The sequence below is a fragment of the Danio rerio genome, chromosome 22, assembly GCF_049306965.1.
Source record: "Danio rerio strain Tuebingen ecotype United States chromosome 22, GRCz12tu, whole genome shotgun sequence".
Classification (NCBI taxonomy): domain Eukaryota; kingdom Metazoa; phylum Chordata; class Actinopteri; order Cypriniformes; family Danionidae; genus Danio; species Danio rerio.
This window is the reverse complement of record NC_133197.1, coordinates 13,814,111-13,829,540: the sequence shown is the minus strand read 5'-3', so window position 1 is coordinate 13,829,540 and position 15,430 is coordinate 13,814,111. Positions and strand designations below refer to the sequence as shown.

Sequence of the window (15,430 nt, the reverse complement as noted above, 5' to 3'; positions counted from 1 at the left end):
GAACTCTTCACCATTCTTCTTTTTGCTTGCATTTTAAATAGGTCAGGGTTAACCAAGTTCAGTCCTGCAGAATTTGATCCAACCGTGATGAAAACCCATCTTCCTGTAGCTTTGCAGTAACCCTTAGACCTTCGCTAGCATATTTAGTTGCGTTAGATTGAAGTTAACCAAGCATAAATGTGCAGGACAGTGAATCTACAAGCTCTGAAATGAGTGTTGTAAGCTACATTCTGTCAAATTTGCAACACTGCCCTCTATGCGGCCAGCTGCATCTCTCTCGCTCTCCTTTTGGACCTGGTGTGACCCACAGCCCATGTGATATGAATTTTACAGGCAACGACAACAGCCTCTGTCTGTAAACTTTGCGCTAAATTTAGCGCTGGGTGAAACAGAACATGGTTGCTTAATTGTAGATACATTTTTAAGGTACCAAGTATGAACAAACAATATTATAAACGAGGGATGAATGTTCTAGAATGAAAGGCCAAAATCTGAGGTAAGCCTTCTTATGGAAAGCAGATCTACCATCCTGACACCCTGTACAAGGTTACCCAAAGGACCTGGTAGTCAAATATTAAGCCAAAGGTGTAACAAACACAAAAATCCCTGTGCATGTGCAAGTGCGTGCACTTATTTATATCTTCATACATCCTCCTTCTTTGGGGCTTGACAGGTGGCCCCCAGCTCCACCTGTCCATCCTTTTTCGCAGCCACATGGTGGCGGACAAATCCAGAAAGGGATCAGTCATTCAAGAAATGGCATGCTGAAGTGCCACGGGGCCACGGAAGATCTCTGGACACCGGATCAGACGCAGCTGCCCCCGGCTGCTATTTTCACTCAGCTTAAAGCACCATGGGCAGCCAGCTTCTACGCCATGGACTACCCACAACAACTCTGCACGCCATGAAGTCCAGTACAGGCGAGCACGGGCTAGCTCACGCACATCCCGCACACGATACCCAGAGCTTGCCCTCCGACCCTGATGATCTGGACAGCGGCAGTGACAGCTCGGAGAAATCCACTGGAGCTGGGAGCCCCACCAGGGGCCATAGAGAGGTCAGGAGACGCCGAGGGAGCCGCAGACTTGCAGGAGTGAGCAAACAACGGCAGGCAGCGAATGCCCGGGAGAGAGACCGCACTCACAGCGTCAACACTGCCTTCACATCTCTGCGCACCCTTATCCCAACGGAGCCGGCCGACAGGAAGTTGTCAAAAATTGAGACTCTACGATTGGCATCGAGCTACATTTCACACCTGGCCAATGTGCTTCTGTTAGGGGAGGACTGCAGGGACGGGCAACCCTGTCTGAAATATCACAACATCTTACAAAGCAATGCCAACCTTAAATCCCCACCAGTCCGACCCATCTGCACCTTCTGCCTGAGCAACCAAAGGAAAATGGTGAGTCTTTAAAGTGTTTCCTGTTGATTGTATCAAGATAAGAGTGGCAAGAACTGAAGTATTTGGGAACTCTTTTGCTTGGCAAAATTTGATTTTATTTGCAGTTCTGCAAGTTGCTTGATTGCAAGATAGCAAGCCTATGTTTTTCACACAATCTGATAAGTGAAAAATGCTGCAGGTGTAAATTCTAACACATTTTAATGATCGTCTACCTCTGCAGCTTCGAGATGGGGAAAAGCACACAACTGCGTGACAGAAGTTCTCTGACTGACCGCTGCTACGTATGAGCTCTCAACCTCTGAATGTTTACATGTAAAGAGATATTGCCTTGCACAGAGACGTTTTGCTGGGGTTTTTTTTTTATTTTATCTACGAGGACAGACGAAAGGAGTGACATGGAGACACGGATCTGCACTTTTTTTTATCCCTGTGTCTTCAGGGGTGTCCACCTTATCAACTGTTTTGGTTAATGTAACCGGAGAATATGTGTAAAGTTGCACCTGGTGGGAGGCTATTTCAGTATCAGATATAGTAAGCGACACCATCCCTTGCCTTAAAAAAACAGTCTTGTGTCTGCCCCTCGCCTGTCACATGATGGTAACTGAAACCTTGTGGTTTGCAGTGGTCGCTGTCAGTACAACAGCGGGCAAAAATCACATCCCCTCCCTCTTGTCTCCACATCGACGCATGGACCACGATCCCAACATGGCTCTTGAGAGACTGTAAACAAGATTCTATCCTCAGCATGAACATTTGGGATGGGCAAGCATGCTAAATATTTATCAGAAAGTTCAAGCGGCACATGACTGAATGTTAAAGGTGGAAGTAGTTCATGATGAGAACCTGATCTTTCATGTCTTGAGAACAAGGCACATAATCCCTAATACAAGCCCTGGGTCATGACCCAGTAGGAGTTCACGTTGGTGACGTAATTTGTAGTGTGCACTTCGGAAAAGGCTATTTGGGGTTGCAATGGGCAAAAGCTTGTTCATGTTACATTGTGCCCTTGCTCTGTCAATTACACAATGACTTGGCTTTTTTTTTTATCTGCAGAAAGGCATTTGACAGGGTGCCTTATCTTGCTCTTGGAAGGGCAACTTCACACAGATTTGAGTCTGTATAATACACTTAGAGCACCAATATCCAAATCCTGCACTCAAGAACAGCAAATAGCAAGAATAATGCTAAGGCACTTTTCCCAAATCAAATCATTAAGCTGAACATTAGTGGGGACTGTACCAGCATGGGCTTCAAGAGAAAGCTGCTTTTTAACAAATGCCCCAAAATATGCCCCAAGTTGCCGATGAACAAGCTTTTGTAAATGTAACATGTGCTATAAGCTCACTACTATATCACTTGCTAAACCTCCAAATACATTGTTTACATAAAATAGCAATGATGAATTTGAGCCTAACCCTTATTGTAATTTCAGATTCTACACCTGCGATGTGAACTTATGTACAGCATAGTCATTTCTATGCAACGTGTTTACCTGCGTCTTGCACAAGTCAAAACAGCAGCTTGTAGGTTTTTCTGATTGTGCAGAATGACTTGCATTTACTTGTATTAAATAAAGATGTGCACTACCAAGAAAAAAGCACCACATATTGAACTATAAATGCTGTAGGATAAGGCTTAAACAATTTGTAAATAACTGCACTTTTTTTTACCCAAATAAAGGTTGAAATACAACAAATGGCCTGCTTAAGCATTTGAAATGAAAGATACAAACTGGCCTGTTATATTCTAATACTTGAACTGTCTTTTAATTAAAAAAAAAGGTCCTTTGCACATGTAAAACATCAAGCTGCTATTTAATGATCAGGTATTTTTGTACAAGAAAAAAAAAAAAGTCTGTACTCATGACTCAAATCATTAAAATATTTTTGAAAAAGTCTCTGCATTCTGGTTTTCAGATGCCCCCTGGTGGAAGAACCTACACACCGCTCAAAACAAATCTGAAGTCACAATTAAAATAAATAACAAAAACAAGCCAAGAATATACTTCTAGATCTTTATTTCTTAAAAAAAGTCAATTAGTTTGTCAGATTAAAGAAACTGGTGACGAATAAGATGGAGGTACATCATAGAAGAGGTTGGGAGTCATTTAAGGGTCTTTACAGGTGATCTGCAAATTGTTTTCAGCGCTGTACAGTTTGATAGGCAGGGAACAGAACGCCGATGGATGTTATGGGAGAAGGACTCAACCCTTTGGCAATAACATCACGATGAGACAAAGAGGACCGTTTATTCCCTTTGTGGAACACTGATCATGACAGGGCATGAAGGCATCAATACCATATAGAAAAGGGCGTCTTAAAAGCAAACAAGGCAGCCTGATCTAATTCAATGGAATGTCAATTCATAAAGGAATCACTAGAACAATAATTTAAGATGTCCGAACTGTGTCAACACTTAAAAGTTCCTTGAGTGAGTAAATAATTACAAAGGTTGACCACAACTTTTGTGCTATCTTAAGTGTAAACCTTATTAGAAAAATCTGTTAAAATTAACCATTTGTTATAAAGCCCTTAAATGACATCTAAATGTTATGGTTTGAAAAAACAGGAGGTAGAATCAAAAAAAAAAAAAAAAAAAAAAAAAAAGCAAAAAATAAAATAAAAAAAATAGAAAGACAAGCACTTCTGTAACAAAACATTCTGCTGACATGGTATTTTAGTCTCCCTCTTCTTCCTCAGATTCAGACTCTGAAAGATAACACATGGAAACTTTAACTATCAAATCCATTTTTACAAAATCTGAGGGGATGTGATTAAAAACTTACCCTCTTCTGCGTTTTTCAGCCATTCCACAAACTTCTTCATCTGCTCAAGGAAGACGCTCTTTCCTTTGGCCACATGGCCTTCTGTGTACCACTTCAAAATCACCTCCTCACTCAAAACATCAGCTACAAGCAGCCAAAAACAAAAGAAAAATGATGAGTTTCAAAGCAGACATAACCTTGGCACAGCCTAGATTTTTTTGCACAAAACCAAGCCTTAGACCCAAGAGAACAGATTTGAAAAAGAACTACTGAAAAGACACCTTTGTAAAGAAGCACCACGATCTTCTGGAAGGCCTTCATGAAGTGGATATTGTCATAGCAGTACTCCTGGATCTTCAGCAGGAGTGTGAGCTCAGACAGGCCCTGTGAGGTGAAGGCCTTCAGCAGTGGGCTGTATTGCTGGAAAATGAGCAAAAAGAAATAAGATTAACCTTTCAATCAAACTCCGCATAGATTAAAGAAACCACTTGCGGGTGAGTGAATGTTATTTTTTTGGGATGAAAATGCATTGAATGATGTTTACATGAATGTTGTGGATACCTTCAAGTGTTTGATGGCTTGCTCTGTGACGAGCTCCTCCTTTTTATTCCACTCGACGGAGCTCATGACACTGGTCCACACGATGCCGATCATTGTCTGCTCGGAGATGCTAGTTTTCTTCATCTCTTCACGAACGTAGGCAATGATCTGTGGAGAGAAAGAAATCAATTAAACCTCCAGAGTCAATAAAAACAGTCAAGTTTTTAAGCTATTAGTGTTTTTAAACTACTTAAGTAAAACGTACATCTTTGAGAGTTTCGCCACGGGACATCTGCTCCTGCAGCTCTTTCTGAAGCTCCTTGCGTGCTCCAATGGACTGCTGGTTGCGAGCAAAGTCAGAAAGCTCCTTCAGCCCAGCGTCGGTGAAATATTTGGAGAAATGTTCGCAGCTACGCTTGTTGGCAGGGAACAGCTCCTGTTTTAAGTGGACAGGTTTAAAAACAAAATTAAATCATTCACACACTGATCATTACTGAAACATGAATCAAGAATTGCATGAAAAGTTCTAACATATTCAAATGGAAAACAAAACTTAAGCTGAAATCAGCTCAATGAACAGAGAAATCTGAATTCATATCTGGTTTGATTTTTCTTGACCTTACAATTCTGAGGTAGGGAATGCTTAATCAAATTCGATTGTAAGAATCTCACAACTGACTTGACCCCCTCAGTTGATTTCATCACTGAATTTAGGGTGTCTTGTAAATCTAATAGAAATCAATTTTTAAGTAAACTCAAAAATAAAATAGGAAAAAGATCCTTTATACATTACCTGGCTCAATCAAGGCTTAGTTTTTATTAAAATGCATTAAACACAGAGTTTATTCTGTAACTTCAAGGTTATCCTAATAACGGTTCAGAAAACCTAGGGTTTTCATGTTTTCATACTGAAGTTTACATTCACATTAAATTACATGTTTTCATATTGGTTTTATTCCAGGTTTGTAAATATTTTAAAAGTCTGAAAAAATTACACTAAGATTAACACCAAAAACTTGTTTATCACTTTTAAAATGTGTAAACCAAATCAGTAGAGAATTTGGAACTGTAAGTTTTCACAATTTAAATTAACTTATGATTGGTCGAATGGATTAAAACCTTTGTTTCTCTCTCTCGTGATCACAAGTGTTTGGAGAATGTTGGAAACTGGCAGTCATAAGTCCCTTTCAAAATTTTCCAGAGAGTTCTTTATGTGTGAACAGGCCCTTTAAAAAAACAACAACAGTAAATTCGCTTTGGCTATTTTCTGAAAAAATAAGTTGTAAGATTGCCGGTAATTTGCCGGAATGCTGTGCTGTGAATGCAAGGAAGATAGCCAGAAAGAGCGCGTTTACGTCTAGAATGCGCAGACATGAGACGTCTACTTTAGCCAATCAGAACACTGCTTGTAGGTGCACATTTGCATGCTGCACAATGCGCTTTATTTGGACAGATGGATAATTACAGGCGCAGTCCTTCTGATCTGCTGTACGGCTGCATTCCTCAAAAAAAGAAAAAAAAAGAAGAAATAAAAAGCAAGCAAAACCTCAGGTCATCATAGATGTGATGACATGCTTAACTACTTATTCGTTGTGCCAGCAGTTTTAAAAATCACCCAAGGAGACAGACAGGAAAGTTTGTCATTAAGCACAGTGCATTATGAATGGCAGCTCATGGTTTGTTCTGCAAAGCGGGTTAAAAGCGAAAGTGAACTAGGCCTACTGCACTGTGCTGCAAACTAATGAAGCATTACTCTGTTTTAAAGCTTGCTGGAGGATTTAAGCCAAATACTTGTATCTTGCAAAATAACTTGAAAAAAAAAATTGTAATTAAAAGCATTATGTTTAAATGGGTTGATAAATACTAGCAGTACAAGAAAAATATTTGAACAATGATAGTTTCACAAAAGAGCTAATAGACTTCAGCTGTACATTTTTATAAGGTTAATAGCAAACTCTGATGCTCTTTTGGGAAAATTTATAAAACGTAAAGGTTTTTCATAATCTCTTTGTAACATGGAGTGCTCATCTATCCTAAAAAAATTCTTCAAAAATAAGTGATTAAGGATGACGGTACTGTTATACAGAGATTGCAATTAGTAAATAAATGCTTAGAAACTTCAACTCTGATTAAAAATGTAAATGGACAGCAAAATATGAACAATGTTATTTAGAAGAGTGACCCCCAGAATCAGAGTGTTCCAAAAGATTGTGCTTATATTTTTTAGGTCAATGGCTACCAGGGGCCTGTTTCAGAAAGGAGGTTAACTGAAAACTCAGTATTTTAACCCTGAAATGAGAGAAACTCTGGGTTTTCCGTTTCAAAATGGCAGGTTTGTTAAACTCGAGAAAGCAGGGTAAGTCAAGCCTGTTTCTGGAAGAAAGGTAACTTTAACTCAGAGTCAGTTACTGTGGTAACTTACTCTGTGAATCTAACCTGGTCAGAAGCAGGTTTTATTCTCTAAACTCAGTTTCTGTCGGTCTCCTCCCCTTTTTTAAAGACGAAGCGGTATTTCTCGCCTTAGCCTTACATTTCCACCCACCTATTTTTATGCTTAATTTGGATACTTGCATAAAAACGATTGATGGAAACGTCATGATGCACATAACTTTTTAAAATATGCATAAAAAACGCGCATAACTGAGTAGGATAAACTTTTATTCGACAGAAAATGTGCGCATAAACTACGATGGAAACACTTTTACTGAAATTACAGTATGTACATTAAAAAAAAGATCATGATCATATGATAATGAAAATGTGTGTAAATGAACAAACCAGCAGGCTGAGCACACTGCAACACGTCTTAAATATTGTTTTAGTCATTCTAAAATGCCTTTACTGTTTTAGTATTATTGTATATTATTAATTACCTCCGAACGTCTCGTGCGTGTCAAGTCTCCGCGTCTCATGGCTTCAGACGCCCCCATGTGTTCATTGTGTTTCAGCATTGTCTTCTGACATCGAGGCGCAAGTACATTAATTAGGCTAAATAATCTACCACAGTAAATTCTGTTTTTACTGTTGATATTTGGTGCCAGTTTAATCAAAGTGACAATTTTTTTCTCTTTGACTCGTTGGATGGAATTTTATTCGCATCTTTTATGCAATATTCCAGTTTTGCACATACATTTATGTAATATATTTGGATGGAAACATAGCTATTGCCTACATTTTAGTCACACACAGAAGAACTGTACGAGAATGGCTTATCCTTTTTTAATAAATAAATTAAATTCACCTTCGACATGCATGTAACTAGATTAATGGGATTATTATTCTTTCTAAAAAAATTTTTTAGTACTGCTTACCTTCTAAATGTTATATTAACCTCTATCACTTGATCAATAAAAAAGGCAGACACACAAGTGCACTGTTAAATCATTTAAAACTAATAAATGTATAAAAAAAAGTTTAGAAAAAAATATATAAACGTCACAAATTACATTACTTATTTTATTATACTTAAATATTTAAATACTTAAAAAGTGAAATTAGGCATTAACTTGAGCAGCTGTTTTCCCACGCTAACTGTCTCTTCTTCACTGATGGTTGCTTCTTTTCAAATATATACGCTCATATTTGCTATAACATTGCATGAGAACATAAAGTTCAGCTGGAGAAAGAAATGGTGATCTCATTTATAAGATATTGCCATAGTCACTCGTAATGTCTGCGCTCCATTGATAATGCCTTTTTATAGAGTTGGTCTACTCGAAGTTGATTGACCCAACTCAGATCAGCTGTTCTGAAACCGAAAACTCAGAGTTTTTAATCTCTCAGTAAATCAACTCAGAATTCAAGTTTAAACTCTGAGTTGTTTGAACCTCCTTACTGAAACAGGCCCCAGTTCTCAAACTTCTTCAAAATATCTGGCTCAACATCAGATAGAAACTCACCCTAATCATTCCAAACCAGTTTGAGTAAATGCTAATTTAAATGTGTGTGAAGCATCACCTTTACATCAGAAATCAAGCAAATCTTTTGAGCGTTTGAGATTCAAGTGTTGTTTCAGTTGAGTCTGCATGCATGACATTTACCATTAGCCTGTTGTCCATGCCAACTTTACGCAGGCTAGCAGCAACTGAGTTGATGTCTTTTTCGTTAATCCAAGATTTGAACAGTTTCACAGCGAAGGCGGCAGATACACCTGCAATAAAACAGAGCATGAGTCAGTTCATCAATCCCTCACTCTGAAAGATAATCTAATATGTTTAACCAAGTCTGTCATTACCTTCCTTAACCAAGTTCTCATTAAAGAGGCTGTTCAGGATGGAGGCGGATATATTGCCATTGGCCAGCAGGATTCCGGTAAGCATGGCCAATTTATTCCTTTCAGACTCAGTGAACCCTTTTAAAAACAGCAACAGCTGTGAATTGAAAAAAAAAAAAAAAAAAAAAAAGGTGAGGAAATCATGGGACTTTCCAGATGCATAACATAGGACTTTGTTTGCCTAACAAATATGTTATAATCCTTAGTTGAACAACTTTGCTTACCTTCTTAATCTCCTCTTCAAACCCTTTCTCCAGGTACTTGTAACGCCTGATCAGCTTGTTAAAAACCTACAGCATAAGCCAAACATGTTCACACATGAAAAAAAAGGAAGCTAATTAGTTTGCAGTAGTGATATTAATGTAAAACAAGCCCCGTAATCTGAGACTTTTCTCCAGATAGGCAGGATTGAATGGTGGATACCTGAGCGTAAGCCTGCATGGTCTCCAGGTCTTCACTTGCCGTGAAGAGGCAGTACTCCGTACGAGTCAAGTCATCAGAAAGAGTCCCTCCCGGGGCTGAGGAAAAAACACAATTGTTTTTTCAGCCAAAAATGGTCATTTACTCGTCCTCCCAATTGATTTAAAGCAATTCGATTCTTGTTTCTATTTACACAAAGGAAGATATACCTAAAAATAGCATCAACTGAGATCTATAGGAAGTTTTGTTCCTACTATGGATGTCAATTACTTTTTTTCCCAAAACTCAATATATTGTTTTCAACAGAATAAATAATTTTAAAAGTATGGTAAACTTGTTTAAGTAAATTTCAATTTACGAGTGATCATTCATTTATTGCTATACATTAATAAAGCCATATACGGCAACTTACCCAGCATTCCTCCAGCCACCAGGATGTCGAAGAGTGTCTCAGCATACCGACGGTAGTCGAGCTTGGCGCCGGAGGCATCAAGAAACTTTGCAACCGCTTCCAAATCAGTGCCAGTTTGGTTCAAGCCTTGAACAATACTTTCTTGAAACTGAGAAGGGTCAAATCTCTCCTTTTCATCTGCAAGATGCAAAAATGTTTTACAATGAGCTGCAATACTTCCACATAATTAATCAGGGCTGCACAATATATCATTTCAGCATTGATTATGCAATCTGCAATAATCATATTCTCATGTTAGGATTAACAGAACAGGATCTGATCTAAGACGTTAAAACCTGTCATTTTTTACTATATTATTTGTTTAGATGCGTTTAAGGCCCGTTACAAAATTTGCAAGGGAGTTTAAACTTTTAGGCCATTAATTAAAGTTTAAGACTTAACAAATATTGTATTTTTTATACAATGAAGAGTATATGGTGGCTTTTTACATGATTGAATTTTTTAACTCAACTGCCATCAGGGTTTCTGCAGATTTCACACAGTTAAATGTAAGACTTTTAAAGACCATTATGAATTAAATTGTAGACTTATAAAGGTCTAAAAAAAAAAAAAAAAAAAACTTTTTAAAAGGCCCAGATGGAAAAGATTTTTATTTGCCCTTTCCAAAAAATATAACTTAATACATTTAAATATTTTAGATAGGATTTCCTAGCCAAATATTTTAAATATTGTTTAAAAAAACACACACACACACACAAACTCTACTTGTATCCATACACTTTTTTTTCCCAACATAAACCTTTTTTATTAAAAAAAAAAAAAGTAAAAATTAAAAAGTATAATAAACTAAATCTGTGCACAACTATCTGTCCAGGTCGGCATCTTTAGCAGTAAGTACATAAAGAAATTTTAAACAAATGTTACTGTAAAGAAAACAATACAACATTTACAATAGAGCTAAAAATTGGCCTTTTATATAAACAGTTTCAAGTTTTGAGATAAATGTTGGTGATTATGGCCAGATTTGGTAGCAATACATTAACAAAGGAAAATTAAGACCCATTTAAAAAGGATTTAAGACCAACAACACAATTTTTCAGTAAATTGAAGACTTTAAGGTCTAAAATTTGGATTGAGATTGAAGACTTTATAAGACCATTATACTTCAAAACCATAAAGCACTATTTAATGTATCCTGGTATTCATTTTATATGCGCTTTAATTTTTATATAGTTTTGTATATTTTATGCAGGTTTTTGTAATAAAAAAAAATAAAAAAGTAAATTTATGAACTCTTTGATTAGATTCACTTGTCATCATGTTAATTTAAATTCATGTCACAATAAATTATTTGTTTTTTAATGTTGTGCAGCCCTAATACATTTATATATATACACACACAAGTTATTATTGTAAGCTATAAAACAAGACACTGCATGATTCCCCTTTGGCCACAGTTTAACCAAATTAAACTTTCCGTTTTTATCCATTGCAACAATTTTTGGCCAAAATAAAAATGCTTTTTCTGCCAGTTCTATTTTGAATCACATCGATTATCGTTGTTTTAAAATGGCAAAACACTATTGAAGTGAACCATCATTTTTTTCCCCAGTTTAAATGTAGCAATAAAGGGTCGAATGGTTCTTTGGTTGCTTACCTCTTTTCCGAGTTTTAAAACGCTGGCCGGTAAGCGTTGGCTTTTGCTGCTTTTGATTATTCATAAAAGACACCTATTAAAAGAAAAAAAAAAAGAATATTAGTGAATATCAAGAAAGTGCACAACGACCACATGGGGATGTGGCAGCAAAACGTACGTCATTTCCAAACCTAATATAAGATGGCAAAAATAGAATGTATAATTCTTAACATTAATAAACCCTATACATTGCGTTAACTATTAATAAAACTGGTTAACGTTATATACTCACATATCCAGTTAACACTAAAACTGTATCGTTAACGTTAAATGACCAACTAATGAAAAGCGTAATCTTATTTCACGTTGTCTCGCTACCAAATTGTATTATATAACCAAATTTATAAACATTATTTACATAAACTGGTAATCTAAAGTATTAAAAAAAGCATTCAAGTAACGTTATAATTTTAAAACGTATACCGTCAGAACCGCAACTCACGCGCCGGTGTCGCGCTAAAGCTAACCGGCTAAAACGAGGCCTAATGTCAACTAATGTTTCAAAAACACAAACAATAACCGTTTTTAATGATTTCAAATTTAAATGAACGAACAGCCAACAATTGAGAAATATACGACGTCAAAATGAAGCTAATGAAGATTCTATTGTTTATATTTAATCGTTTTCATGTGGCGAGCTCCGCCATCATGATTTAAACAGCTGATCACAAACGTGAGTCCAAAAAAACTGGCATCCTACAAAAACACGGATTTACAACAACTCAACATTAGGACGAACACTTTTAATACATTTATATAAAACGTATGACAGTCTTACCGAAATGAATGCAGATAAAAAACGGCTTTTTGAACCCAAGAACAAAGCAAGACAATGGCAGGTCCGAACCCGACACACAAACTCTCCCGGATGGTAAGGGACTGCTGCGCCTGCGCAGAAGAAGAACTGTGCAAAAAACAATGGACCAGTCTATTACAGGGAATTGCGGGGGCTAAAATGTTTTATACAAACGAAATAGCGTAAATTGTACATTCAAAACTTTTTATTCGTAAATAAAAATGTGAAACAGCATATAACAGTCAAAACTATACTCGTGTCAAAACACATTTGGAAAATGGTAAAAAGATCACCCCTCCCTGCCGACAGGGATTCGCAATTCCGAATCTACTCATACCATTGTAAAGCGGGGTGTGATTTCTTTATCAATCACCAAAGAGCAAACTATAATAAAGTTTTTTTTTTTTTCTTTTGTGAGGTTAACTCACAAAACGTTGTTTATTATCATTCTAGATTACGTACTAAATATAAACGTATAAAATACTATGACATAATGATTTAACCATGTCATTTATGAATAAAAAAGGGAATATTATGTATATAATTTGAAAACATATTTGAATGATGTACAGGTCCACCTATACATTATAATACTAATCTCTGCTCTCTCTTCCATGCTCTTCAAAATGGTTCTCAGTTCTCTACACCAATAGATGAACACATCGAACCAACAAACACACATTCACTTACATCATTCTTTCTCCTCTCAGAGGCAGAAATGTCATATCCCTATGCATTCAATTGGACCATATGCTATCTCAAAGACTGTATGCTTTAGGGCTAGTTGAATAATAGTGAATAATAAGTGTTGGTGGGTGGAAAATCATACCACGAGGTTTAAACACCCTTGTTTCCTCCTTAAATCTCATTTAAGCTTAAGACACCTAAAAAAAGGCAAATCAAAAAATAACACTGGCTGTGACACTTATAGGCCAGTGTTAAGTGGGCTTTAGCCTTTAGCCTTATATTCTTAATATCCATAATCCTAGCTAATACTTAAAACTACCACAACAATACATAATAACAAGAAGCAAATTAAGAGCTTATTGAAGCAAAAATCATAAAAAATAATTCAATAATAGTGAGAATTATACCTTAAAATAAAGTTTGACTGATGCTGTTTTATGACGTTACGTGTTAAGATAATACGTGAGCAACACCCTGTTTTATTTATTAATAAGCCATTATACTCTCAGGGATGCCCGAACTTGGTCCTGGAGGGCTGGTGTCCTGCAAAGTTTAGCTTCAACTTGCCTCAACACACCTGCTTGGAAGTTTAGAGCTTGGTTAGCTGGATCAGGTGTTTCAAATTGGGGTTGAAGCTAAATTCTAAGGAGACTAGCCCTTTAGGACTGAGTTTGGGCACCCCTGCTCTACATAATGCAATAAAATAATTCATAAGTCCTAACAGGAGATTTTCAAAATTAGCAATGACTTTTGATCAACAGTTATAGCCTACAGTCAACTTCACATGTAAATTCGTAGCCGAAGTAGTTCCTCAAGGGGTTTTAAGACATTTTCATAAGACGTTTTTAATTTTTGTTTACCCACTTGTGCCATCAAACTATTTTATAGATGCAATGTTACTCCCAAAGCCCTGCAATGTGGTTATATATGCAATACAGCACTGCCAATGCACTGCCATATTGCATCGCTATTCATGTGATATTGCATTATTGAACTGTTATGTTACCAGTAGTTGAAAAAAACACTTTATTCACGCATTCCTGTATTTTAACCATGAAAATGAAGGCAAAGCATTTAACATGTGATATCAGTCCCTTCACCGCTCATTCAGCTGATTGTCAGTAAACCAGGAGCATCTTCATTGCGAACCTTCTCATCTCACCATGTCTTCTCTATCTGTGAACAGTGAACTTGTCTTCTACATCAATGGCAAAAAGGTATGTTTCCATTACAGATACTTCTACTTGAATCATGTTTACAGAAATAGATATATTTAATACGTTTTAATTGTGCAGTCTCTTTGACTTTTTATTGTGCTAATGGATTACAGTTCATAATATTATTAATATACCATGGTGGCTTTACATGTATGTTTATGAATAAATGTGAAATTAGAGTTCAATTTGCTGCTAAGAAAGCAGATTTTATTATTATGACTTCTAAAGGGAGTAAATGTGCATTTTTGAGTTGAATCACATTCTTATAGTCAACATAAATAACCAAAGTTCACCAACAGGAAATGGCGTGTCCAACCGTGCTTATCAGAATTGTGGCACATGACAGTCAGCAGGCCACCGAGCAGAATCATTATTCCTCTCATGATGACGCCATGAAAATGATTTTCTATGCTTTACACATGTTCATTCATCTCACACAAATACAGGCTTAAACTCTTATATCATTGATGTTCATCTATTCTGATATTTTTAGTATCTCTGAGAAGTCTTCAATGATAAAAACAATTTCTAAACCTAACATAAACCACCAAAGATGCCAAAATTATAATGTAATTCTTAACATTAATAAACCCCATACCCAAACCCTTTAACTTTTAATCAAACAAGTTAAATATTCACATATCCAGTTAACGCTGAATCTATAACGATAATTTATCAACTATTAAAAAGTGTAAGCTTATACTTCATGTTGTCTCGCTACCAAATTTGCATTATATAAACATCAATTTATAAACATTTACGTAACCTGGTGTACTAAAGTATAAAAAGTATTCAAGTATAATTTAAGAAACGTTTTGAGTCAAACAGCAACAAAATTGATATTCATGACAGTGATTTTGGTTTCTTAACAGATAGAAAATTCTGAATACATCTGTTACAACAGTTAAAACAAAAAATTGTGCTATATTGTATTTAGTTTGTGTTTCTGTTGTTTGTATGTACAGATCGTGGAGAAGAATGCTGATCCAGAAGAGATGTTACTGGCTTACCTCAGAAGGAAAGGTAGGGTTATTTTTTATATGACAACTTTTCTCAAAATTTAGAGAAGTTTAATTTCTATAATATTTCATGAACTATATTTTTACATTCAGCAGATGCCCTAAAGAAGTGATGGTAAAAATTAATTTACTTGATAGAATGATTGGGAGGACTATTAAATTAAATTTCTTTTGCTTTCTCTCTTGCATTCAAAACGTGCCAAT

General features: G+C 36.3%; 3 protein-coding genes across 5 annotated transcripts in view; 2 read left to right on the top strand and 1 right to left on the bottom strand.

Moving 5' to 3' along the window:
* The first annotated feature begins 732 nt into the window (after positions 1–732).
* Positions 733–3,775, top strand: si:ch211-246m6.4. 2 transcript variants are annotated; one of them, XR_012397819.1, is made up of 3 exons: positions 733–1,402; positions 1,623–1,933; positions 2,025–2,320. XR_012397819.1 is itself a non-coding variant. In XM_001340673.9 (2 exons), exons 1-2 carry the CDS (start codon positions 854–856, stop codon positions 1,653–1,655), a joined length of 582 nt encoding a protein of 193 aa, XP_001340709.1. In that variant the 5' UTR covers positions 733–853; the 3' UTR covers positions 1,656–3,775. The 2 variants fall into 2 exon arrangements, 1 of the variants encoding a protein (XP_001340709.1); XM_001340673.9 differs by having other exon boundaries at positions 1,623–3,775.
* bzw1a (basic leucine zipper and W2 domains 1a) lies at positions 3,403–12,379 on the bottom strand. The gene is given in 12 exon segments (NM_199708.1): positions 3,403–4,110; positions 4,188–4,310; positions 4,448–4,586; positions 4,728–4,874; positions 4,972–5,142; positions 8,747–8,856; positions 8,941–9,076; positions 9,204–9,269; positions 9,403–9,497; positions 9,812–9,988; positions 11,469–11,541; positions 12,286–12,379. Coding segments are annotated over 11 exon segments (1,260 nt in total). The 5' UTR covers positions 11,533–11,541; positions 12,286–12,379; the 3' UTR covers positions 3,403–4,078.
* The window catches only part of aox5 (aldehyde oxidase 5), a 34,405-nt gene continuing 30,441 nt past the window's right edge, over positions 11,467–15,430 (top strand). Inside the window, exons 1-3 of one of the 2 annotated variants that reach the window (XM_073936719.1) lie at positions 11,467–11,621; positions 14,177–14,207; positions 15,173–15,230. In XM_073936719.1, coding sequence (XP_073792820.1) covers positions 15,203–15,230 — 28 coding nt within the window. In that variant the 5' untranslated portion in view covers positions 11,467–11,621; positions 14,177–14,207; positions 15,173–15,202. Of the gene's footprint in view, positions 11,622–14,153; positions 14,208–15,172; positions 15,231–15,430 lie in introns of those variants that run through there. The other variant, NM_001278796.1, reaches the window with a different exon arrangement.

Bases quoted from the DNA above. Each gene is read 5' to 3' on its own strand.
- si:ch211-246m6.4 (XM_001340673.9), top strand. From the start codon at position 854: ATGGGCAGCCAGCTTCTACGCCATGGACTACCCACAACAACTCTGCAC. The intron at 1,403-1,622 runs GTGAGTCTTTAA...CTACCTCTGCAG, and splicing joins TGAGCAACCAAAGGAAAATG to CTTCGAGATGGGGAAAAGCA.